The following is a 27,654-nucleotide window of genomic DNA, read 5'->3' as shown; positions in this document are numbered from 1 at the left end:
TGTAAATCCTAGTCAGAAATATTTTCCTTATTTTGTTATTTTCCAGAACACTATGTCTACAAAGACTCAAACTACCTGGAGGATTTTCTTGTAGGTTCTGATTGCGTTGGGTCTAGGGTGGAGCTTGAGTCTGCATTTCTTACAGGCTCCCAAGTGATGCTGATGGTGTGTGGACCCCATGTCAAGTACCAAGAGGCTGGGCCAGCAGTTGCCTAGTTGTGTGCATGAGCATCACCTTTGTAGTAATTGAATGCTCTCTCTGGAGAGTCTGATGTGGCTGATTAGAGACTCTTAGTCTAACATAGAGACTTAGTTTGGTTTCTCTGCCTCAAACAGTGCTTACAACCTCTTGATTGTTGGCATATACTTTCTAACTTTTGTCACTGTTAACTCTAAGGAACAGGAGACAGGGAGGGGCTTTGGTGCTGAATTGTAAATAGAAAAGGAATTGAGGTCACCAAGTCTCTTGCTGTTGGATAAATTGATCTGCATTATCATGTGCTTAGTTCAGAGGAATTGGATAATGTGCCCTCTTTTTTAATCAAAAAATCTTGCTTAAAGTAGGCATAGAAACTTACTGGGAGTAACAGGCAAAAGTGAGCACATGAGGAATATTTGGTTCATTGATGGGAACACTTCCAGGTGATGTCATTCTGGCAGCTTTGGTTTAAGGTGGTGACTGTATGGCCCTTGTTGCCTATAAGGTACAGTTACAGCTCTGAGCATGTTTTAGAAGATTTAGACTTTTGTGTAACAGAATGGTTAAATGTGTAAGAGAAAGATGTAGACCACAATGCCATTTATGTAAATGAGATACATAAATGAATCAGCACTTTAAAGGACATTTACATTTTTAAGCACATTATAGAAGACACCTTCAAAAAATAATTTATGGAGGTGAAATTCATATAACAAAATTAGCCATTTTATGGTGAACAATTCAGTGGCATGTAGTATATTCACAGTGTTATGCAGGCACCAAACATTTCCATCACTCCCAAGTTAAACCCCTTACCTATTAGGTTGCCTCCTATTTCATCCTCCTCCTCCCCAGACTTCTCTCAGCCACAAATCTGCATTCTGTCTTTAAGGATTTATCTGTTCTGGATATTCTTATAAATGGAGTATGTAACATTTGTATGTTTAGCTTTTACTTAGTGTAGTGTTTTGGAAGTCCATTTTCCATCCATGCTGTAGAAAGTATCAGTACTTCATTTGTTTAATGGGTGAATAATATGTCATTGTATGAATATATTCCAATTTGTTTTATCCATTTCTATTAATGTACATGTTTTAGGTGTTTCTATCTTTTGACTCTTGTGAATAGTGCCACTATGATGTGCCTGTACCTGTACTTGTTTGGGAAACTCTTCAGTTCTTTGGGGGTATATTCTTAGCACTTTTTAGTAAAGTGCAATGGGAGAAATGGAGGTATGGGATGAGGAGAAATAGATAACAAAATAGGAGGGCCCTAATATCAACTGATTGGAGTTTGCTAAAATATATTAATTCAACTCTGGGCCCCTGATACTTTCCTCAGCTGCTTCCATCCCTGATAAGAGACTAGCAATCTGCTGAAGTGACATGAGACTATGTTATTGGGTAAGTGCTTTTGGGAGGAAAGTGGGATGAATAGCTCTGAAAGGGTTCATGTTGCAAAAGACACATATTACCTCTGGGTCTAGTGTTAGAATGTTCATGTTGGCCTCAATCCTTCTTACGACTCTCTTCAGGCTGTATCATGGAGACAGAAGTTAAGACCCCATAGAAATGAATAGTTGTGTTTTTGTTTATAACCAGAAAGTGTTGGGAGGAAGTAGAAAGAGGTCCTACATTCGGGGACAGAGAATGAGAGTGGGAACTGCTCTCTCCATCACATGTCCTTTCAGAATCAGAGCATCCTAACATTGGAGGGGCCAGAGATGGCAGCTTTGGAAGGAGTGAAGGGAATCTCTAGTAGGATATAAAATAGGGGGCAATGAGAAGAAAGCTTCAGTATTTGGGGCAGTATTTACACTGTAGTAAATGGCCGATCTTTGTCACTTACTTACTCCTTAACACCCTGGAGTTTATACTCGCTAAAGATTCTGTTTGATTGTCAAATTCTTTGAACAGTTTTCATCTTTGATGAAGTTTTTTGTAGCATGCCACTCTTCTGTCTTCTTTTCCCTTGTTTTCCATAACACTTTGCAGTTTTGCTTTTCCTCTGATTTCTTTGGTTGCTAGGTGTTTTTTCTTTTGTTTTTAAGCTATCTGGTAAATATTGGTGTCGGATTGTGAATCCTTCTTTTGTTTTGCTTTTCCTAAGAGGGCTCATCCACATCCTTCATTTCAGTTACTACCAATGTGTGTTTGATTTCCCCAAACCAATGTTTAAGTTCAAATACTTCTCATGGGCTCCAAACCCAATTTACCATTAGTTGAACATCTTGATGTGGATGTCTGAAACTCAACATTTCTAAAAACAGTTTATCTTCTCCAAATTGATAACTATTTTGCATTCTAAGTGTTGTAGCCAACTTCTACAGTGGTCCCAATGATTACCTCCTGATACTACCTTGTGCCTCAACATTGTATCTAATTAGATGTTCTAGCTGAGACTTCCAGATGGTGTGCTAAAGTGCTGCCTGGCTTCCTCTTGCTGGTGATAGTAAAATAGGAGATAGCAAAGGATACCCTGATAAACAAGAGGGGCACAGGAATTGCTGATTTTCAAAATTGTCTGCCTTTTTAGTCAGTAAATGATGCTAGAATTGAGAAATGGCTTTCAGGGAAAGATCAAATTCAATGCCCTGGCAGGAAAACAAGGTCTGAAAGTGAAGCTGAGGGTGTGGCTGTAAAATCCTCTAAGATCTTGGAAAGATCCAAATAGTACCTTGGAAGTCTGTCTTGTCAAGCAGTAGGGCTTCTAAGAAGCATAAAGGTGATGTCTGTCTGTCATCTCGGCATACCAAGAAGGCTAAGGGCTTCTCTTGAAGAGATTTGTGGGTGTGGCTTTTATCTAATGAGAGTAAGTTCAATAAAATTCATAAAAGACTTATAGTACTGAGAGAAGTGTATTTGCTGAAGCACTGTAATAGTAGACTGAAAAGGATAGAGGATTACAAAATTAAAAGACCTTTAGTTCCCCAAACTTTTATAGGCAGGAAGCAGACTGAAAAAGCTACATACCTACAAACACAAGCTACTTTTCAAGGAAGTAAAATATGATTTTAAGGTAGAATCAAGAGTCCAGAGGATGAAGGAAAAACCCATGAGGTGTTTGCTGGCCTTGAATCCTAATGAAAGACCTATCATTCTATGCCTTACAGAGTTTCTGTGGCTTGGTGATACCTGTGTACCTTAATTTCTCCACACTTTGAACTAGAATATGTCTAGAGGCTACCCTGCACCACTGTATGTTAGGGGTGTAGGGTATAGGTAACTTGTCACTTTAGTTCACGGACATTTAGGTTGAAAGGAACTATGTCTGAGGGCTATCCTTAAGGATCTACACATGGGGATCCTTATATAAACTTGGATCTGACTTTTTAAAATTTTATTTAAAAAAATGTATTTGTTTATTCATGAGAGACTCACAGAGAGAGGCAGAGACATGGAGGAAGCAGGCTCCCTGTAGGGAGCCTGATGTGATACTTGATCCCAGGACCCTGGGATCATGCTCTAAGCCAAAGGCAGACACTGAACCACTAAGCCACCCAGATGTCCCTTGGATCTGGTTTAGGTGAGATTCTAAACTTTGAGCTCATCTGGCAAAGGGGTGAGCATTTCCAGGACTTTTGGGGAAAGGGTTAGTGTATTTTCCATGCGGGAGTGACTGAATCACTGGGTCTAGAGAGTGAACTGTGGTGCGTGGTCCCAGTGATCCCACTTCCTATTTATGTTCTTGTGCAGTCCTCCTTATATTGAATAGGGCTGACCTATGTCACCAGCAGGATACTGAGGAAATAATGATGACTTGAAACTTAGGCCGTGAGATACTACAGCTGCCATCATGCTTGCATTTGGAATGTTCACTCTGTCAGGCAGCCTAATGGAGATGTCCATTTGGTAAAGAACTGAGGCTTCCTGCCAATAACCAGCCCCAACTTGCCAGCTATGAGTGTGCCACCTTGGAGAGGGCTTGCTTCTTCAAGCCCCAGGAGGATCTACAGGTGATTGCCGTCTGGCCTGACATCTACAACCTGCTCAGAGACCTCTAAGTCAGAAACATCCAACGTGGGTTACTCCTGAATTCCTAACTGTCAAAAACTGTGAAATCATACATGTCTATTGTTTTAAGCTGCTAAATTTTGGGATGACTAGCTATGTAGTGGTCGATAATCAATAGAGGTGCCACAGTAGACTAATATAAACCTGGGAATGTTGGTAAATTTTTGTGGATACCTCATCTTTCCTCAGTTGTTAGGAAATACTCTTCCTGGTTCACTAATCTCTCTTTAATTTACCCTTGCCCCTTACACCTCTTATGATTACCCTTGTAATTGATTCTAGGCTAAGGAGTGTAGAGGGCTTGGGGGAGAATATGAAAATCTTAAGCCATCCTGCCTTGTCTGTTTATATAGTGTCTGCTTTTATTCATGTCCTAGATAAATGACACTGGAAGGAGCTATTGCAGATCTGGGATCCTCATTTTGTTTTGTTGTTGTGAAGCCACTTTTGGTCCTCAGGGTACAGGAATTGTAGAGGCTTACTTAAGTGAAGTATTGAGCGTTGGGTTAGGGAGGTCTGGGCTTCCCTCCTCTTGGACAGAGGTGTGTGCCCTAGGGAATATGGGGTACAGATCCAGAAACTACTCATTTCACAGAGGAGGAAAATGGGGCCAGAAAGGCTAATTAATGTTCTCAAAGCCACACAACTGATGAGTGGCAGAGCTAACTTGGAGTCCTGGCTAACAGTCTAATCAGAAGATGTTTCATATTTGTCCTATGTTTTAACTTTATCTTTGCTAGTAGCAAGTGAAATTGATCCCATTAATGAAGACTAACTGCTTCCCTTTTAATATGTTGAGTGGGTGTGGCTTCTTGGTGTTCCAGCAGACATTAAAATTTTATTTTATAGTCTTGTATCTCCCCTTAGGCAACTTTCTGCCTAGGTCTTTTGAAATTGCAAAAAAGAAATTACCAGTGGGCTGGAGTCCAATAAGCAGGATTTAGGTTGCAGTTCTGATCTTAATACAACTTGTTTCTGCTGCATAGGCTGTGTGGGGCCTTGTTTGTGAAGTTTGTCTGTTTTAAGCTTGAGCATCATTGAACTCTAAAAGAAACTCTGCTTTTTAAAGGCTTTATTTAAAACTAGAATTTCATCATAATCTTTTTTTTAATTGTCTCTATTGAACTGTAATCACTTTAGATTTGAAGTAGTTTATTTCTTTTTTTTTAATTTTTATTTATTTATGATAGTCACAGAGAGAGAGAGAGAGAGAGAGAGAGAGAGAGAGAGGCAGAGACACAGGCAGAGGGAGAAGCAGGCTCCATGCACCGGGAGCCTGATGTGGGATTCGATCCCGGGTCTCCAGGATCGTGCCCGGGGCCAAAGGTAGGCGCCAAACCGCTGCGCCACCCAGGGATCCTGAAGTAGTTTATTTCTAAATAGCCACCTATTTGAGGTTTTGAGGCATATTTGGCTTTATTTTTATCAATAGGTACATATTTATCAACTGGATGAGTGCTGTTATGGTTTTAGAAGACCCATGAATAATTATTTTGGCTGTCAATTCAATAGGTTTACTTTCAGTTTAACTTTGTCATAATGTTTAATTTTTAAAGTTTTAAAAAGATTTTATTTATTTATTCATGAGAGACACAGAGAGAGGCAGAGACACAGGCAGAGGGAGAAGCAGGCTCCGTGTAGGGAGCCTGATGTGGGACTCGATCCTGGAACTCCAGGATCCTGGAACTCCAGGATCACGCCCTGAGCCACCCATCCCTATTTTATAATATTTTAAACATTCAGAACCAAATTGATTTTGTGGGGAGACAGACTTAATTCCTTCCTTCCTTCCTTCCTTCCTTCCTTCCTTCCTTCCTTCCTGCCTGCCTGCCTTCCTTCCTGCCTTCCTTCCTTCCTTCCTTCCTTCCTTCCTTCCTTCCTTCCTTCCTTCTTCTTTTTGGTGGGAAGACTTCTAATGGTTTATTCTTCCTCTTCAGAAATGTGCTTTTCTTCCTGTAGGATTTGGGGTGCTAGGACACCAAGCCATTTGTTCTTGTCTGCTTCTCTGAAGGCCAGTTTTAGAACCTTTAATTTAAATCATTGAGTTGTGAGATAGTAAGGTTTTCAAAAATATGTGAGCTTAACAAAATGATCACTTTTGCTGCTGGAATTTTGCCAATATGTTATTCCCCCTTTTTTTCCCACTAAGTCAGATTGAACACCTTTCACTGAGTTGTTCAACTTTTGACTTATAAATTCTTTTAATCTTTCATTAAAATAATTTTGGATTCCACAATAGCCAAATTATGGAAAGAGCCCCAATGTCCATCAACTGATGAATGGATAAAGAAGATGTGGTATATATACACAATGGAATATTACTCAGCCATCAAAAGAATGAAACATTGCCATTTGCAATGACATGGGTAGAACTAGAGTATATGTCAGATAAGTCAGAGAAACACAAATACCATATGATTTCACTCATGTGGAATTTGAGAACAACATATGGGAAGGGAAAGAAAAATAAAAAAAGAGGGAGACAAACCATAAGATTCTTAACTATAGAAAACAAACTGAGGGTTGGTGGAGGGGAGGTGGGTGAGGGCATGGGCTAAATTGGTGATGGGCATTAAGGAGGGTGCTTGTTGGGATTAGCACTAGGTGCTGTATATAAGTGATGACTCACTAAATTCTACTTCTGAAACCAGTACTATACTATATGTTAATTAACTTGAATTTAAATAAATTTTAGAAGAAAAAAATAAAAGGGTCATGGATCAACTTTCAGCTAGGTAGTTCATACTGCCTTTTACTGAAAGTATACATTCTGCCCATTTCTGAATATTTTGTTTTGAATGTCCATGAGTCCCTAGTAGTCAGTATTGGTTTTCTCTTGCCATACATTTGCTTATTACTCTTTCCCTAAACCCCCTCACTCTCCCAAGAGTCCATGCTGTTGAATTTACCTTCTTCATCCTTGCTTCTCTGTCATTCACTCCTACTCTGTTGGGCTACCTTGGCTTTTCTTGTGAGGATTAGCTTCTCAATATGGGAAAAGAGTAATCATCTTTCTCCAAGTGGCAGGTTGTCTTTTGATTCCTCACTGCCAGCCATTAGGGAGGTGAGAGTTCAGGGAGGCCCTCTCTCACTACAGATGTGGTGGTGCCAACGTGTGTAAGTGGCTGCACGTGTGTTGGCATCGTAGCAGGTCATCTCTTCCCTGAGAGTCCTAACAGAGAAGGTAAGGAGTCCCCATATGATCTTCACCCACTCAACTTAGTAAAGGAGAAGAGGGAAGCTCAAGCTGAATCTGCTCACCAAATGTGTGTCTGTAGCAGCCAGTGTTTGGGCAGTAGTTTACAGGAATGAAAAGCACTGGTTTGTGAGAGGAGGATTTTGGTTTTTGAAATAAGCTACGAGGACAACGTAGAGTTTCATTTTTTGGAGGCGGTTTCTGAGGCAGGTGCAGGGCGTGAATAATGTACCACACCTAAACTATGTGATTTAGCCAATGAACGTTAGGCTTCTCCTGGGTCCTATATTATGGTTTCCCTGTCTATCAAGAGCCAGCTCAGCAACCGAACCCAGATTCCAGGTGTGGTATTCCACAGTCGTTCTGTAATTTGTAATCACAGAAACAGAATGTTCCTCCTCCTGTTTCTTCCCTGCCAACAGTTTCTGGGTGGGTGAATGTCAGTAGCCTGAGTTATTTTTAAAGAGGAGAGGTGAGGCTTGTCGTGCAAAGCTGGGAAGAGGGCGTTTGTTTGCAGAGCAGAGCTGACATCAAAGTGTAGATTACTGCTCAGTGGCTAGGCACTTGTCCTGTAACAGGTAATGTTTAACGTGCCGGTCACAAAGATCACAGAACAGCGTATGCCCAGGCATAAGCTAGCGCTACCGTTTGTGCTCTGCAAAACCGAAAGGCTATACATGCCCATGTAATTAAAAAAAATGTATGCACTGGTCTCGCTGCCTCCTTTTTTGCTGGCTGTGATTGGACTTTGAAGCCTAGAAGTTCTATCATAAAAATTTGTACCCTTTGTTTGAGAGAGAGGTCGGCTAAGCAATCACTTTCCACTTCTTTTCACAGGATAATATAAACGTTTTTTTGAAAGCTTGTGAACAGATTGGATTGAAAGAAGCCCAGCTTTTCCATCCTGGGGATCTACAGGATTTATCAAACCGAGTCACCGTCAGGTAAGTTTCACTGTTTGTTATATATTTTTTAAGCTTCGGGCTTGTGGCTGAAGTGCAAAGAATTTCTGAGATTTTATGATTCCTGAAAAATCATTTCTCTGTTGTCCTCTGTTCTGAATCCAAAACTGATTATTTTAAAAATTGCTTAGGGACTGTGAATGTGAAGCTGTCTGTAATTGAGACCATGGCATGTTGTTACTTTAAATCTCTACACTAACTAAAATAGTTTATATTTTAATGCTTGTCCAACATGCTAATGTTTGGTTGCTAATGGTGAGGATGCACATTATGCTCATAAAGTGAATTGAGAGGCTATATTATAGTTCGTAGAGTAAAAAGAATTATTTTCACATGGTCTTTATGTATTTGGAATTAAGACATGCTAACAAAAATGAGGCTGGGACAGTAGTTAAAGGGACTTTCTTTTGTAATTTGGAAGGCATCAATGCCTGGCACCAACATGGAATGCTAATGACCTTGTCAATTGTGGATAATTTCTAAAGATGAACTGTTTTTCGCTATTTTAATAGTATGAATGAGAAAATGAAAGTGGGGGGTGAAAATGTGCGCAGGTGTTTCTGTTGTGTTTTAGATGGAAAATGGTGTCATGTAGGAGTATATGGTTTCAGGAAATCTGGTTTTAAGCTCCCGTGAGATTGTTTTTTTCCCCCCTATAAATCTATTAAAATCTAATTTGCTTCTCAGTAGATCAGGATAAAGTCGTGTTACCAGATAATCGTGACAGGAAAATGATTTGATTTTGTAATAATGACTACCTCTTCCTCATGGCTCTTAAAGCTAATTAACATTTTTGAAAGGAGAGAATAAATACAGTATCCTAGCTGTGGAAATAATAGAAATGGAAAAAATTAGTTCCTGTCATTTTAGACAAAGATTTGGTTTTTATGGCTGATATCTCTGTTGTAATAGCTTTAAAAGCTATTTAAGAATTGATGGTAAAACCTTAAAAATGGTCAATTATTTTTCCTAAGGAAAAATAACCCTGTATGTGTCATAGTACACATGGTCCTTTAGTAGTGAAACCTAAAAGCCCAGATACAATTCATCTTTTCTAAGCCTAACAATATATATTTTTAAATGAACAAGCCATTTTGAACTTACATGCTTCCAGTTCTGTTGAATTAGCAATTATACAGCCTTGATAAGTGCATAGCAGGGATGGGTCTGTCTGCATTTCTCATTAATTGGAAGATAGTTTGTTCCTCAGTTTCATCACCAAAATGGCATGTTTACTTCTGCAGTATTGTGAGGTCATGCTTGATATCCATGAAAAATAACTGCACAGATGTATTTGTTTTATTTTTCCTAATCAGCCTTCTCTCAAGACTTATCTGATGGGCAAATAAAGTTTTCACTTAGAAAATGCTTTATTCTTAATGAACAGCGACAACTTAAGGAAAAGTTTCCCCTCCACCCCCCCACCCCCGCTGTACTGTTTTGAAACTCTGTAGCAGATGTTTGAGTAGACTACCCATGAGGCAAAACATGCTCGTTTGGCTTCTAATTCCAAGAATGCTCTCAGCAAAACTTGCCTGGAGCTGGCTTCATGAGATGTTAGGTCTAAGGTGTTTAGGAAAAAAACTCTGTACCTGGGCTCAGCCCCGAGTGAAATTAAATCACTGGCAAACTGAAACTGGGAGGTCACGTAGTGAGATCTGTAGTAGGAAGTATGCAGAACAACTTGTTTCAGGGGAAAGCACAAGTCCGTAAAGGTGTGCCTAGGTAGTACCAGCAGGAACGCCCGAGAGCCTTGACTCTGCTTCGGAGCACTTCCCCTGATGATTCTGTCCCGTTGGACCAGAGAGTGCCCGCAGCCAGCCAGGGGCTGCTGCAACGGGGGCCTGGGAGCCTCCCACTTACGAGACCCGAGGAGGCTGACAAATGGCTTCTTTAAAAATGTTGGCCACAGCTCTCCTGGCCTGAGATTGCATTTTTATAAAGGGAAGCAGGTTTACAGGAAAGCAAATTATTGGTTACTCAATATGCATGTATTTCTTAGCTTTTAGTTTTCTTAGTAATGCAGAGACTTCTGTAGGTCACATCTCGTCCTATCATTATTGTAGATTAGAGGACTTGGTGTTGGTTAGTTAGACCAGTGGTTTTCAACTGGGAGCAGTTTCGTTCCCCTGATGGACATTTGGCAAGGTCTAGAGATAGTTCTGTCCATGTAGTTGGGCTGGGAGTGCTGCTGGCATCTAGTGGGTCGGGAATGCTGCTAAACACCCTTTCATGAACAGGAGAGTCCCCATAACAAAGAATATTCCAACCCCACATATGAGTAGCGCTGAGGTTGAGAAACTCTGACTTAAACTTAAAATTCCTTATTTCCGCTCTGCCAGCAAGCTAATCATGCGGAAATGAAGGCTACCGACTGACTTTACGTTCTGCTAAAAATGTAAATTTTACTTATATTAATAAAATAATGTATGCATTTCCGCATTGGTATGTTTGCCCATTTAAAAGGGAAAGCTCATTCTTTTTTTTTTTTTAATTTTTATTTATTTATGATAGTCACACACAGAGAGAGAGAGAGGCAGAGACACAGGCAGAGGGAGAAGCAGGCTCCATGCACCGGGAGCCCGACATGGGATTCGATCCCGGGTCTCCAGGATCGTGCCCTGGGCCAAAGGCAGGCGCCAAACCGCTGCGCCACCCAGGGATCCCTGGGAAAGCTCATTCTAATTTGAGTGTGCGGTAATGTGTCAGTACATTGACATTATTTCGCTCATCTGCATACACTAAACCTAGCAAAAATGGGGCAAAGTACTTAGTTATTTGAATTGCTCTCCAGAGCTCACTGCTAGTTCACAGACCTGTTGTAAGTGTGGTCTAACATGCATGTTTGCATGGCACACTGTAAGCAAATAGGAGAGGAGGGTTGATAAACCTCCATGCTGGCAAAAGTGAGGTATTTTTTGTTAGAGGGCAGCAGTGATTAAAAAACAAAAACAAAAACATGGATCGTGCATGGAGCCTGGGAACCCTGTGTGGTAGGCATGAGTGGCAGGAGCAGACACAACCAATTTAGACAGCTGTTGCTATTCAATAATTTTAACAATCCAGGCCTTAACTACAAAAACCTAATTTTGAGCAATTACAGATTTGCACTTTAACTTCCAATAAAAAATTTCCACTGGTCCAGTAGAACTAGGATACTCTTTATATTTCTACAGTTACATGTATTAATATGTGATCTAAATTTTCTAACAATTATTTTACTTCCTGCAGGAAGTAGTTTGAACTTTTCCAAGTGTGTTTGAATTATTCATTTATTTTGGGACTGCATAGATTCAAATATCAGTTGATACTTTTAATTTTAGCATTCCTGACTTTAATAAATAGGATCCATCTTGACACTTACTTTTTCCCAAAAGGAAAAGCACGTTTGTAAGTTGACCTTCATGAATGGCAGATTGAGGTTGAATTTACCCTAGTTGAGATGTTTATTGAGGCCATAAAATTTAGCTTCTATATCAATGAATAATGGCATCATTATGATTAACCATTTCCTAAATATTCATACCGAACTCAGAAACACGATCCACAGAGAAGAGGTGGTGTGACGCCTATGGAGCTGTCTTTGCACACCTTGAAAGGCCTGTAGCAGAGCCAGCACACTGACCACAACATCATGCCCAGCACACTGGAGCACTCCTATAGCTAATGTCATGGTCTTCGGGGTGGCATCTGGTCATTAAACAGCACAGAGCAATTGCTTGTTGTAGAAAGCAACTCAACAGAGTAGTCCAGAGGTTGTCCTGGATTAGAGGAATCAAAGTTGGCAGAAGGGTAAAGTGAATATTAATGGCTTTAATTTTATATTTTTAGCAATTTGACTCAGAAACAAAGTCAAGTATTTAAGCCATTGCTCTCATGAATTATTTATTGAAATTTTAAGCTGAAAATTTGAACAGATTGTAAACATGTTTCTTCTTTCTACCCCCTTATCATTTCAATCCAGTTTTTAGCACTTCCTTAGATGCATTCTGTTCATAGTACAATTACAGGATGGCCATGCTTTTGAACACAATATTTCAGGCATGCGGAGAAAAATTATTTTCTAGTACAGACTTGCTCTTCCATTTAGGGTATTAATATTTTAGATATAAAGTGTAACTTTAAATGTTTCAGTTTTGAAAAAAATGTCTATCAAATGGAGGGTACAGAAATTAATTTTTTTTACACATACTAGTTGCGAAGGAACAGTAGTTGGGAACAAAATTAGTGTTATTTCCCTCATGAAAAATAAAAGAGGCTCAAAATGATATTTTAAGGATTTAACTGTTCTCTGCAGCTTCAAAAGGATGCTTGATTTTGCAGCAATACTGTAAAGTCATTTCTCAGGAATCTGGTTCCCAGATGGCACTCTTTAACAGTCTGCCAAATTGAGCTTGGGATATGAATGTATATATGAGTATTTATTTAAGATTTTAATTCATGTGAGTAAAAATATACCTACTCTGAAGTAATTTTCATCATTTTCTGACTTAAACCTGCTTTTACTTTTTTTTTCCCCCATGCCTTTCAAATGAGTTTCTCAACATCGTAATCTGTTTGTTTTTTTTAATAATGACATCCAAACTTGGATCAGTAACTTGGTTATAGTGACTTCCACCTGTCAATTCATGTTACCATTTTGAAATGTTCTCTTCCTACCAAGCAGTTAGAAGGGAATGAAACAGAAAGGAAGTTTGTACTGCACACATTCTCTATCCCTTTCAGTTATTCTCTGTTGTTAGGTAGTTACTGAAAGGGGGCATTAATTCTTTTGGGTTGCCAAGGCTCTGTTTAAGGCTAGCAGCAAAAATGTATGGACATGTTTTTAAATGTTCTTTAATTGCAAGGTTAGATTATCAAAGAGTCTGCTTAGTTGCAAAGAAATGTTGTAGAATAGGAGGCAGGTTTGATGCTGGGACAAGCTATAAATAACTGAAGTTTTATGTAGTATTGTAGTTTCTCTTCATTTCTAGTTCTTAAATAACTTCTTGGATAGATAAATAAGTTTCTGAATGTCAACTCTCCATCCCTCAGCTCTTCATCCCCTCATATCCCCAAAGCCATGGGGCCTGATTGTGTCTTGGCTTGCTGGGTGAGACTTGATATTGTGGGCTTTTCTCATCTCTCTTTCATGAGAGAGAGAGAGAGAGAGAGAGAGAGAGAGGCAGAGGCAGAGGCAGAGGCAGAGGGAGAAGCAGGCTCCCTGTACGGAGCCCGATGTGGGACTCAATCCCAGGACCCTGGGATCACGACCTGAGCCAAAGGCAGAGATACTGAGCCACCCAGGTGCCCCCTCGTCAGGGTCTTTATATTCAAAAGTCACCTGATCTATATTCATTGCTTGAGTCTTACTTGGTGGCTCATCTGCTTAGCAGTTGACATGAGTTCATTCATGAGAGAATGACAGAATTTGCTTCCCTTGACCAGCTAGCATTTATTTTATAAAAAGATCCTTCAGAGGGTAAAACCAAAGGGACAGATTTTTGTTGAAGAAATTTTGTTGTCTTTCAAATTATTACCTGTAGGGCTGCATACGTTGAATTTATTAGACCTAACATTACATGCACTATAATATTGCTAGCCCTGTCGGTTTTGAAAATGAGAACTTCACTGGTCACTAGAGGCGTGTTAAACATTGCTTTTCTCTGAGTTCCTTGCTATACTCTGGTATGATTTACCTGATTATTTGTGTGAGGGTATATGTGTGAGGTGTGTGTGCTTACATATATTTCTGGAGCTACAGAGTAGAAAGTGGCACTTAATTCAGTAAGGGGAAGTTTTGGTGTCAGAAGTCATTTGCTTGTTTGTCACACAATAAGCACTAATGGTGCATTTTCTCTATCTTACCTAAATATCAGATTCCCAGAAGCCACTCTTAGTAGTCAAAATATTATTAAGCCCTGCCCTTCGGGTTCACATTATAATTAAGGAAGTGTCCCCAAGAGTTCACAGAGTACATTGTTTTGAGGTAAATGCACAGGCTTCTCTGAGTATATAGAGATGAACAGTCATTTCAACCTTTTAATCAGGAAAACACTTCCAATGGGAAGTGACACTGATTTCTCATCTGGGCTTTGAAAGCTCTTTTGCTTTCATCTGCATCTAATTTTTCCCTGGATTTGTGACTATTTGAGGACAAGGACAATTACATTATTCCCTTATTTCCTTAGTTCTTGACACCTTAAGTGTCAAGTGTTATTTGAAGATTGTATTTTGGTTAATTTTGACTTCCTGGACATTTTAAAGCCAGGCTTTGAAGATGGAAACTTATCTTTTTTTCTTTGTCAAGTTTTCCTCTCTCTCAAAATTGGGAGGCAGATATGGCAAAGCAGCCATTGATCTTTTGGTTTCAATTGCCTTTTACTCATAATTCCAGAATAATATGTGGCATATTGCAAAGTAATCTAAAAGTAATACAATTTAAAAGAAAAATGTGTATTTACCTCAGTGTGTAATGCATTAAAATGGGAGCTTTGGACCATGTACCTTTTAGAGTAGTCAGTGGAAGTCTTTATTTTTATGCTAATGTGCAAATGATAATCATTAATGTTTAATGGACATTTGAAGGATCTTCTGAGCTTATATGAAGTTTTAGAAAAATTTTAATGTTTTTATATGATTACAAGTCACTTCATTTTGTGAGATAAATCTAAATACATGCTTTAGGCTTTTGGGTGGAAAAATACATTGGTTATATAGGTAGTTGGAATAGCCTATATAACCCTTGTTCAAGGGCAAGAAATTAAAAAAATTTAAAAGCAGGGACCAATGTTGGAAGTCACTTCTTAGAAGGACTCCTAAAATTACTTCAAGAAATGTTGTCAACAAGTTTATAGTAAGCCTCATTCCTTTGAAGTCAAGCTACCTGCCTTGATACCTCTTTGGCTAGCATTAAACACCAAGGCCAATAAGAAAAAAGTCAAAAATTACCTTTGACTTTGATACGATTACTTTGACTATGATATAATCATTTGAAGAATATGAGCATGAAGAAACTTGAAAATTTCTTAACATTTCATTTGAACTATTTTTACTACACTTCAGGCTACATTTCTGTCACTATCCCCCACGATGGAACACAAAGTTCAATCAATGTGCATCGGTTGTCATGAACAGATAAGCATCTAGGATGAGAGCAGGGATTTAAGTGTCCCTTGACAAGGGTTTAGTGCCATCCCATTCGGTCAGTTAGTAGCTGTATGACCTTAGGTTATTCTTCCTCCCTGTGATGAGTTTGTTTCTCAGTGAACAAGAGAGAAATCACTGCTGCTTTCTTGGAGCTTAGCAAGTAACCCCTATTTGGGGGATATCCCTACCTCACAAAGATGATGTAATGACTACAAAGCCAGGTATGTAAAGTGTTAAGTGGCATATAGTCCTGCTCAATAAATGGTGTTGGATTATAATTGTAATCATTTTCATAATTTGGCTCTCTCTTCTTGACCTTATGAAGATACATGTCCCCTGCAGAAGAACATGGAGGGAAGAAAATCTGGTCCCTGCATCCTTAAATTGTGACAATTAAGCTATAGGCCTTTTTTTTTTTTTTTTTTTTTAATGAGAAGTTAGGCCTTTTTAGACGTAATCCCTTCTTTTGACTGAGAATAGATATTAAAACGGGTATATTTTTCTGACATTTTATATAATCAGCTTTTTACAGTTTATTTTGTTAGACTAGCAAACCTGGAAACCAGAGAACAGATAGCCAAGTTATTTGCTTTTGCCCCTATATATGAAGGTCCAAAAACAATTCTTTTTTCTTTGAGAGTAAGAGAGAGAATGTGTGAGTGAGTTGTTGCAGGTGGGGAGTGTGGGGGGGAAAGAGTCTTAATCTTAAGCAGGCTCCACGCCCCTCAGGATCCCCTCAGGATCCTGAGATCATGGCCTGAGCTGAAATCAAGTGTCAGACATATAACTGACTGAGACACCCAGGCATCATGGGACCAAAAACAGTTCTAGTACCTTTTATGAGAACTCAACTTTTTGTATAGTTTCAGAATTGTAAATGTTAGTTTGGTTTGCATTTTTAAAAAAAGGTTTGTTTCTATATTTTAGAAACAAAAACTTACATAAAACCAGAATCAATCTGTACATAAATCCAAATAAAAAATTTATCATTTTACTTTTATCATCCCATTTTTTCTCCTTAATTTCCAAGAAAAGTCTGTCATTTTGGCCATGAGGAGAGGAAGTTATCCTTTGGATAGGCAAAACAAGACACTTTTGTAGGGCTTATGAATTTTTTTTGAAAGGTGTTTGTAATCTCTAGGGAACTCAAATGCATACTCCAGCCATGTTTTCCATCAGACAGAAAACTTAGCTGCTTCTTTGGGGCATCTTCCATTTGTTTTGTCCATCAAAAGGCTGCTACACTAATAGCATAACGTTTTGATTATAATATCGAAAGTATTTGTGGTTTTTACCCTAGACACTAAAAAAAAAAATCATTAATAGCAATAGGCACTATTTGGGAGGTCAAAAATCTTGCTGCTGCTTACTTCCAGTTGTATACAATGGGGAAAAAAATCAAGAAACTAGGAAGCATACTTTTATGTTAATGCTCCTTGATAATAACGTTATTTTTTTAATTTTTAAAAAGAGCTTTATTATCAAAAAGGTTAAATTGATTAGGTATTAAGATACATATTGACCATGTAATGGTTATTTTTGAGTTTAGGTTAATGGAGTAGTAATGTTTTAGGGGTAATTGCCCAGGTATAATTTGAGCAGCAATCCCCAGTGGGGATGACTTAGATGTGACTTACACATACTTTTTTGAGTATCCCTACTGAGTCACCAGCCCAACTAAACTCTGAGGCAGGGTGATGTGTTCTAACTTTTTCTTAAGAGCTTAGTACCATTGCTTCAGAGACCACTGATCAGATATGCCACATAAACCTAAGAAAATATGTTTCAAAAAGGATTCCTGAAAAGCCTTTCATTTTTAGGAAACAAGGTGTACTTGCCATATAAATTTAACTAACCCACATTACATTTAAATGATAGTGTAATAAAATTCCACTCAAGAAACAGATTAAAAACATGCTTAGAACATATTTCAGGTAAACCAGTTTTTCTTAAGCTGAGGAGGAAAAGTAGAGGGAGGATCTTGGTGGCTTGAGAGAAGGAGCAGCTGGGATTTAACTGCATTAACCACTATCAATTTAACAAGGATTTTTCTCTGTGGGCTTTGAGCAATTTGGGGGATAAATCTCTAAGTAAATATCAAGTATCACTGTTATTACATTTTGCTATTTCATTACATTACAATAACATTGGCTCATAGATTTTTTTGAAAATCTGTATTTTCTGTTCTGTATCTTTTTAGTTGACTGAGATATGGAAATAATCTTCAAAAGAATCAATGTATCTGGATAAACAATTTGGCTGACATGTTACTTGACTCTTGGCTTAATATCAAGAAAAAATGTCTACTAGGTAGTTATCTCATGCTCTGTTTTGTGCATAATAGTATGTATTCACCTATAAAATGTGCAGTAGAGCATATATACACACTAAATAAGAATATATGTAGAAATTGTGTAAATATATGTGAAAATTGCTTCAAAGAATGAGGCATCAGATCCTGGGGGTCTCCAGATCTTTGTTTCTTTTGGTGCTGAATTCATTTACAAAGGGGCTTGGTCTTTGTCTTGGAGGAGAAAGTGCAACAGTATGACAACTACATATGGGTGTCCAGAGCATGCTGATCCCAGATTATTAAGAAATAGAAGTGTATGTCTTTTTCTCATACTTTTCATTTGCCATTTAATTCTACTTGCAAGAACAAGGCAGGGGAAAAAAATCTCTTTATTGAAGACTGTGACATCCACAGACGTAAGCCTTGGGCTGCTGGAGCCAGAGATGGCTGCTCTAGGGAAACTAGAAGCCTCACTGACCTGTTGGGCTGATGGGGGGGGGGGGGGGCGGTGGGTGAGTCCTAGCCTGGGGGTATTGCATCCTCTCACTTGTAGACCTTTTATCTTGTGGCTTGTCAACCACATCCATTAGATATTTAATATTCACCGTGTACAAATCCTGAATCCTGGGTGTGTACAAATAAATCTTACTCCTTTCCATCCCAAACTTAAGACCAAAAGTAGAAAAGATGAAATGTATTCTGAAGTCTTAATGTTTGCTTTTGTGTCTCAAGGAACACCTGACATGATTTACAGTTGGCAAGTCTTAGGGACTCCTGGGTTTGGAGGGATGAAGTAGGTAAGAAAATCATTGTGCTAGAGTATCCAAAGTATCTCAAATACTCAATTAGGTTTAGACAAACTGGATAAAAGCTCTCAGGCACTGCCATTACACTAATCATCTCTAACCTAGTAACAGCCCAGCCAGGTATTGCCATTTTGCTTCTGCTTTGCTTCCAGTGGGTATAGTGAAATGAGTCAGAAGAGTAACTTGTTTAGCTATGTAACCTTGGGCAAATAGCAGAGCTAGAATTTAAATTCAGGGGGTGTCTTAGCCTACTTAGCTTGTATTTCTCCTACTATTTTATCAAAACAGACTTCAACAGCCTTAAAAAAATGCTATTATTTCTAGTCCTACTGACTGAAATCATTTTGAGTTATTTTTTTAACTAGGCCAGCTATACCCAAACTGGATTTGCATGTATATGATATGGTATTACCTCATTTGATCCATGGCAAGTATCTTTGTATTATGATTTGATTTTTTTCCCCTGGTTTGTGAGCCATGTAACTTCAAATAGATATAATACTATAATATGCCATCATATTTAAGATCAATAATAAGACCTCCTAATTTTAGAAGTATTAAATGAGCCATATGTGTGCCTTAGAAAAGAAGAAATATGTTACATGTATGGTCTTAACACTGGTTAGTTGAAAAACAGTGAGGTATTTGAATTTTACTGATATGTGCACACAAAGGGCTTTATAAGTTTTATGACTGTCACACAGACATTTGTGAATGTTTAGTTGTATTTGCCGTGATAATGGAACATTCCTTTTAGAGCTATGGATTGTAAAACCTTACTAATCTAAATTGCTCAGGATCATGCTACCACACTTTGACCTTTATAGCACTGGTATGGAAAATACCTTTTAAAATAGAATGAGTAAATAATTTAGAATAGTTTCTTACCAGTTTTTGATGCTCTATTTTGCTTATTAAAACAAAACTAAATTCTCACTCTTCTTAATTCTAACATTCTTAGCTGGGAATAAGTGCTTACTAAAAATATGTAAAATGGAAAAATATGTGATAGAATATTTTTCTTATAGTTTAGGTCATTGTATATTAAATCTCATAAAAAGCCCTCATGACAATAAATAATTTGATGTCTTGTCTGAAAACTCAAATTGTAAGCAAAAAAAATGAATTATAGTCCTGTTACCTAGTGTAATGGATTACAGAAAGACTACTTTAGTACATTACCCAAAGTTCTACTATCAGTGTAGCTAGCCATTGGAGGGTTAGAAACAGGTGGTGAGCACAGAGCATCAAGTGTAACAATAAATAGCACAGTCTAATTCCAGTAAGATGAAACTCCTCTCTCATTGCAGAGATGAGTAGGGGATCAGATAATGATTCAGAAAAGCAAAGTCCAAGAAATGATTAAGCACAGGAACACTTGAAAAATTCCTTCACCAAGACTTAGAATAGAGTGATCACTTCTTTTCCTACCAAGTCAGTAGAAGTTATTTCTTGCTAGTTGTTAAAAATAAAGCAACAGGAGTAATTGCCTTTCATTAGTAGGAAGAAATACTTATTAAACTCTTATTTTATGAATGTGACATTTTAGACTACCAAACACAGATGAAACTAATAATAACCTAAGATATGGATATGAGAGAAGAATACAAGGATAATTTTCCTTTTAAATAACTGGTGGGATGGGTTGGATACAATAATAGAAAACACTTGATTTTTAAGGCTGGTAATATGTAAAGAGGAAAAGTACTGTTTATGAGAGAGGAGGTGGAGGAGAGTAGAAAGAAAATAACATTTGAATGTTTTAGTTAATGCCTTGTGTAATCTTATAACTGCTTTGTAAGATAGGGTGGTTGCCTGTTTTTACAGATATGGAAACTGAGAAGTTCAGTGGCTTACTCAAGGTCATATGCTTAATTCAAGTGGAAACCCTCATTACATGTCCTAACCCAATGTTCTTTCCAATATAACATTCTGCCTCTAAAGTATGCCTTAAAGAAATATATAAAGATTGAATAAAGGACCTTTTAAAAAATGTGTTAATATGTATTTGTCATATATGTCCTCTAGGAAGTTGGTTGGGTAGGAAGGAAGTTTTGGAGTTACTAAAGAATTTTTAGATCCTATGGGTAAGAAATTACCCAGATTTTTTAGAGGTACGGTGCTTTAAACAAGTGCTTCTCAAACTTTGATGTGTATATAAAACACCTTATGATCCAGTTCACATGGAGATTCTGACTTATTAGGTCCAGATCTCTGGCAAGCTCTTGGGTCATAACAATGGGGACCACACTTTGAATAACCAGGATGTCAGCATCAAATGCTGGTGGTCACACACTGAAGTGTAGGTTTACCTGAGGTGCTGGGGGAGATAAGGCTTGAATGTAATCTTAAAGATGAGTAGGATTTGAGTGAGAGGTGGTAGGGTACTGCAAGAAGTATGGCACACTGGTACAAAGTTCTAATCAAACATTTTTCAGGGCCCTTGTATGGAAAGCAATGAGTAAAGTTACACATGATCTCCACTTCTGGGGCCCTCATTTTTTGGGAAGTAGAGAGTGGGAAGCACAAGGAATGCATTTCCAGGTCAGCAGATTGGAGGCAGGATCAATGATAGGTTGGGCGCATGGAGGCAGGATCAATGATAGGCTGGGCGCAGTTTGAGTAGTGCCTTGAGCAACCTGGCTAGGGGGTTTAAATGTTATCTCCTAGGTAGTGGGATTATTTCCAAAAGCTTTTGAGCTGAAACTTCCAAAGTTAAGAGCAGAGATTGAGAAAGATCAGGTAATGAAATAGTACATGAAATGGACTGGCTGAGCACAAGGCTGGAGGTTTGGAGAGAGTTAGGAAATTGTTGCTGTTCCTGGGTGTTTTGATATGGTTGACAACTGCTGAAAGTAGTGGAAATGTAAATGAGAAATGTTCACTTAAAAAGGTTTTTCAAGTAAGACATGATGGGGCTTGATTAGCATGAAGGATCTAGAAGAAACCACTTTTTAGCTTGTGTAACCGCTTGCAGAAATGGGAAGGGCAGCCGACTCTGGGGCAAGGTGGAAGTGAGGTTTGAGCACAGTGCATTGGATGCACGGTAGAGCATCCACACAGAAGTGGCGTTGTCAGGCTATTGTTCAGAAATTATGGCTGGCTATGTCGATTTGAGAGTCCTCTGTGAAGAGTGACCAGGCATTTGTAGGGAAAAGCCCAGCTCTGAGGAAGCGAGGGTGGAGAGGAAGTTTCACTGGCTAAGGACTCCTCTTCGTTTCCTTCTCTGCCCCCTCAATCATCTGCGTAAGTGTGCATCTGTTTCTGCCTCCCCTGTTCCATTGACCTATTACCTCACTTTCTGCCTCTACTCCATATGGTCTGGATAACTATAGTTTTAACCATTCTTTCTTTCTTTTAAACTCAAATAAAAATTCCCTCTTTTTGTTAAAATTCAGCATTGTTTTCTCTAATGCCTTCTGGAAATGTGAGGCGTGATTTCTTAGCCCAGCAATTACTTTGCTTTGGAAAAACCGGCAGTGAGTGTGTCATGCCTCTTGCCCCATTTGGATATTCACATCAGTTTGGAGAATCTAATATCACTGTATGTCCTGGCCTTGGGGTCTGTGAGTTGTGAATGTCACCACTGTTTGTGGTTATTCACAGTATGGCCCATTGTCAGCCATACCTAACTCTACTCATTTACTCCATGGATTCTCATGCAGAATGAGCAAAAAATTGTTGCTTGCTTTTCTTTCCTCCCCTCCCCTTCTAAATCCAAATAACGTGTTTCTTACCTACAACTATTCAAAAAAGAATACATACAATTTCAGGTACATTGCACTTAAATTCATACAACAAAATGTATTTATCTTCCTGTTCCCCCTCCTTGAAAGTTCTACTCCCAAACAACAGCACTGAAAACAAACCCACAAAGTTGACAAAATGATATCCAATTTAGCCTGACACAATTTTGTAACCAAAAACTACTTCCACTTCTGTCTGTCAAGGTTGCAAAACAAAAAATACAAAAATCTTTTAAGAAATGTGTGTCACCAGGGTATTTGATTCAATCAGTGTATAAATTATGACCATATGAATGAATGAGTTCAACATGTATTGAGCTCCTGCTATGTGCCCAGCACCGTTCTAGGTATTGGGGATTCAGTTTCATAGTGAAAAGGACAAAACCCTGCCATTCTTAGGCATACGTTCTGATAGAGAAAGCAGGTGATGAAAAACAAAGATAATGTAAGATGGTGATAGGATTATGAAAAAACAAAAAGAAGAGAGAGGGCCTGTCTGGAAGGTCCTTTTGGACACAATATTCTAAGCATATGTTGAGATAAAAATTTATATCCAGTAGATTTCAGAGCACTAATAAAACTGAAATTAATGTTTTATTTTAACAGTATCATAAATAGTTTTGGTATAATTATCTCTTAAGAAAAGTTCACTGAATTGAAGCTTTAGTGTGCTTTAAGAATCAGAAAGGAGTACACCTGAAACTAGTGTAATATCATGTGTCAGTTGTACTCAAATAATTCTTTTTTAAATCAGAAAGGCACACTAATTTTTGAAGGTTGGGGTCCATATGTGTGTGTATGACTCCTGTCCTCCTCAGCACCCGTACTCTCAACTTGGCAGACTGATGGCTAGCACTGATCAGATGGTTAGATGCTTATGATATGGACTATGCTTATGGATTTTCTTCAAGAGATTTGTTGTTGTCCATTGCTCTCCTCACATATTATGTGTATATACTTGAACTGTGCATTCAATCATGAACCCACCATGGCTGCTGGTCTACCATGTGAATTCCAAGCACACCCACAGACTTTCAAGGCATTTTGCCTTCTGATCACATTTTGGTTATCTACCTGCGTTTATCTCCCTTCCACATAAGCTTTGTCACTTAGGCCATCTTCCTCTCTTTTGCTTTTCCTAGACAGCCATTCTTAGAGTCCAGGCCATCTTGTCACATCCATGAAGCCCACCCTCACTAGGAGAAGAAGCCAGACAGTTACTAGTCCCAGTTCAGCCAGTACTGCCCATGTGGGCATTGGCCAATTCCCAGGCATTGGCCAATTTCCAGACCTCTTTATCCTTTGATTTCTTTATCTGTAAAATGAGGGAAAACACTAATACTTGCTGCATAGGGACCATTTTAAGGATTAAATGAGTTATTACAGGTAATGAACTTAGATGCCTGACATATAATAGTCACTTTATGTTAGCTATTCAATTATTAATTACTACTGATACTTTTTTATGGTGAAATCTTAGACTGCTCTTTGTTCTCTGGATTCCCATGGTTTGTACAATGTACACAACAACCTTATTCTTTCTTTCATATTTTTACTTGTATGGTAAATACTAAACTCTAGTATATCTAGAGCTAGGTGGAATTAAAAAAACACTGGGTGAATGATGATATAGTAGATAAGAGTATGCACACTGGCAGGCAAAAAGAATTCTTAGGGTTGGATCTTACACTTAAATGTGAGAAGAGCTGAGTTGCTCTTCTGTTTTGACTCTTAGATATGGCTTAATTTATAAATTTCCTAATGGTAATATTGTGGTTACAAATACTTAGCATGAGATCTCCCCTCTTGACTAAATTTAACTATACAGTGTTAACTATAGGCAGAATGATCACCTGATCAGACCAGATCACCAGAACTTATTTATCGTGTATAACAAACTATATGCCTGCTAAACAGCAATACGTCTTTTCCCCCTCCTCCAGTGTGTGGTAACTATCATTACACTATCTGTTTCTGTGAGTGTGAATATTTTGGATACCTCATGTAAATAGAATCATTCAGTGTTTGTCCTTTAGTGACTAGCTTATTTCACTTAGTGTAGTATCCTCTAGTTTCATCCATATTGTATTTGAAGATGGCCAGGATTTCCACTTCTGGATATATATCCAAAAGATTGAAATCAGGATCTCAAAGAGCTAACTGTACTCCCAGGTTCATTGCAGCATTATTCACAACAGCCAAAATATGGAAACAACCCCAATGTCCATTGATGGATGAGGGGAGAAAGAAAATGTGGTACAATATCTACAGTGGAGTATTATTTAGTCTCATAGTATTCTTAATTTTGTATGTTCACCTCAGTTAGAATCCTCAGTCTTTGATTCCCTATAGTTTCTTAATAAAGATGCAGATCAAAAGTGCTTTGTGGTTAATAGGGTAGCTGAGTCTTAAGAAAGGATTGAAAGGATGCAATTCTTAAGTGTACTAAGCAATTTGATTTTATCCTTGGAAGACTAAGTGAGAAAAAAAAGTAAGGCATTTGTAAGAGGAGAAAGTAGGAGGAGAAACCCTTCCAGAAGAGAGACCTCAGCATGTGTGGAGGGAGGAGGGGTGTAGTAGAGGGACTAGTGTGGTTTCCTTTGCTTGGAGAGAATGATATGACCCAGAGGTATTCCTGAAGACTCTATCTATGCAACATACTGTAATAGGAGAGGAAGGAACTTTCAATACTCTTGCCCTTATATACAAAATTTTTAAAAAATTGGTATTTAGAATAAACTAAGAACTCTAAGCCTATTAAATCTAAATCTTAAGGAATTGAAGGCTATAGATCTTATGATCACTCGATGTCCCTCCAATATCTGGATTGCCATAACAATAGTTGTAAACACTGACTTCATTATAACTGATAATATTCAATAGTGTTCTTAGAAAAAGATGAAAGCAAAAATGTGTTTCTGTATCCTAAATGTAAAGTACCTAAAACTATTGAATAGCCCACTAATAATTTACTCTTGTTTTAATCTAGTATATTATTAGGAATGAGTATTTTTACTGTTTCCTTAAAGACTTGCTTATAAATAGATACTTTGTCCTCCTGATTTTAGTGACAGTAGTATTAAAGTATAGAAATAGGCAGAGTATTATTTTACCAGGAAGTTAGTAGTAAATTATCTTGTCTGAGGGTCTAAAGTCTTTTTTTTTTTTTGAGGGTCTAAAGTCTTGTTTGAAAATCAATTCATTCATAAAATGATGAAAATTATGGAATCAGGAAGGACCTATCTTAGGTACACTTTTGAACTTTTAAGTATTCAGCCCCCACTCCCAAATATATTGGTCATGATTCTCTTCCTCCTCCTCCACTCATAAGTAAATAATTTGACAATCTGGTGTTTGAGGTTGGTGTTTTTCTTATGGTTTATTGAAACTTTAAGAAGAAATTTGGGGTTACATCACTTGAAAGCTTATTTTTTGTCAGAAGATTGCTTTTCTGGAATGACTTTGATAGCCTACTAATTATCAGTTACTTTGTGATTTTAAAGGCATTTTTAATTTCATTAGACTTAAAAATTTTCAAGGAGATGGATACTCAAAGTTGTCAGCCTTCAAATCTGGAGCACATTACCCCACAATTACAATCAAAGTAATATCTGAGGACATCTATTTATATTAGTTCGGAATGCTTAGTCATGTCATTCAGTTGACAAGTGTCCATTGTCTTTTTTGGACTTACCTAAAAGGCCCTCTAGCCAGACCAGTATGTCTCTACGTCCTTTTTAATTTGCAGTGAGAATTGTTAATTTCAGAAACTGTACTTTTAGTGAATGTTCCTTTGTAAGAGGTAAAAATCAGACTTTCAGAGCTGGAAGGAACTAAAGATTAATATTATTTGATGCAGTTCTTTCACAGAGGAGAAAGTGGCTCAGAAGAAGTCGAGTGGCATTTGCAAGGAGCCCAGTGTATCCTACCCAGTGTGGTAGGATAAGATAGGTGTTCTGACTTCAGTACCACCTCCTGGTTTGGGGTTATTTCCTCTGTGCCTCACTCCCTGCTTCACCAGAGCAGCAAAAGACTTGGACAAGGGTAATATTTCATTTTACATGATGCTAACCTTATTTATTTTGATGACTGGCATTCATATTGGCACTTGATCTACATTTTAATTTATTACCCTATTTTAGATTTGGTAAACCGAATAACATAAGAGCTAGAATTAAGTTTCAAAGGAAACTATCTGCATGAATCAGCAGACCAGAATATGTTCATGTTATTTCACATTTTACCATGTGAAGAAGGAAGTCTACTAATGGCAATTTCATTTTTTGGTGTAGCCACCAGCCATCATACATTTTTTTTAATCCATGTTTTGCACCTCTTTTCAGCAATTTCTGTTTTCATGTTTTAAATTTGATGCCTTTGTAACTCTATTTACTCATGACTATTTTTATAGAAACTCCTTTGGTATTGTAACTTTTTGTGTAGGATATTCTAATAAAGTGGCCTTGGATTTATGCTCATTTAATCTCTAACCACATTCAGATTAGTTATTCCAGTGTTATTTAGTTCAGATTGCCTTAACTGGGGTAAACAAATCAGAGATTAGGCAGTAGGAAAATATGTCTAGGGTAGTTTCTTACTAATGCCGCTTCTTTGTAGATGTAAAATAGCAATGCTTGATATGAGGAAATTATAAGATGAATGCAACAAAAAATAACCCGTGAGAGTCTCCTGACTAGTATTCCTTTAAAGCCAGAAGTGGTTGACTTTTCAGAAAATCACTTCTGTGCTTCTTGCTTCTTGTAACATTCTGTTCTGTGGACCCAATACATGTTTTTTATGTTTAGGTGTTCTTTTCTGGATCCCTTGGAGTGTTGGTGCTTATGGAGTGTTAAGTAATAAACTCAATGACTTTCCCTGTCCTTTAGATCCCTGGACCAAGACCTCCTGAGAGCCAGCTTAGTGTGCAGTGACAGCAACAAATCAAGTGCGTTTTTATGGTGCCCTCTTAAGCATGCCTAAGCACAGTGAAGCATGTGAGCTTTATTCAGTGCATTCTTGAAAATTGTTGGCAGGAGTTCCAGGCTTTTCACTTAATTTTGAGTTTCTCTGTGCTTTTTGTTTTAAATTCTAGTTGGGTGAGTTGAGAGGAATTATGTTTCATTTTAACTTCCTTTTTCAGAGAAGTAGCTAAACTAGTTGAAGCTGTAGTTTCAGTTAAGATGTCATTTTAAGTTTTGTATATTTTTTAGAGCAGTGGCTCTCAACCCTTAGCATGCATCAGGATCACTTGGAGGGCTAGTAAGCCACATTACTGGGTCCCATCCCCGGTTGCTGATTCCGTAGTTATGGA

General features: G+C 38.1%; 1 protein-coding gene across 17 annotated transcripts in view; it reads left to right on the top strand.

Annotated features, from left to right (window-relative positions):
• The window catches only part of LMO7 (LIM domain 7), a 197,436-nt gene that overhangs the window by 94,927 nt on the left and 74,855 nt on the right, over positions 1-27,654 (top strand). For 16 of the 17 annotated variants that reach the window (XM_041730923.1, XM_041730922.1, XM_041730938.1 and 13 more), the window contains one exon: positions 8,246-8,352. In XM_041730923.1, the coding sequence (XP_041586857.1) occupies positions 8,246-8,352 (107 nt within the window). Of the gene's footprint in view, positions 1-8,084; positions 8,109-8,245; positions 8,353-27,654 lie in introns of those variants that run through there. The other variant, XM_041730933.1, reaches the window with a different exon arrangement.

The sequence above is a fragment of the Vulpes lagopus genome, chromosome 16 (assembly GCF_018345385.1).
Source record: "Vulpes lagopus strain Blue_001 chromosome 16, ASM1834538v1, whole genome shotgun sequence".
In the NCBI taxonomy this organism is placed as follows: Eukaryota; Metazoa; Chordata; class Mammalia; order Carnivora; family Canidae; genus Vulpes; species Vulpes lagopus.
Note: the sequence above shows the minus strand (reverse complement) of the source record. Positions and strands in the feature narration are given on the sequence as shown.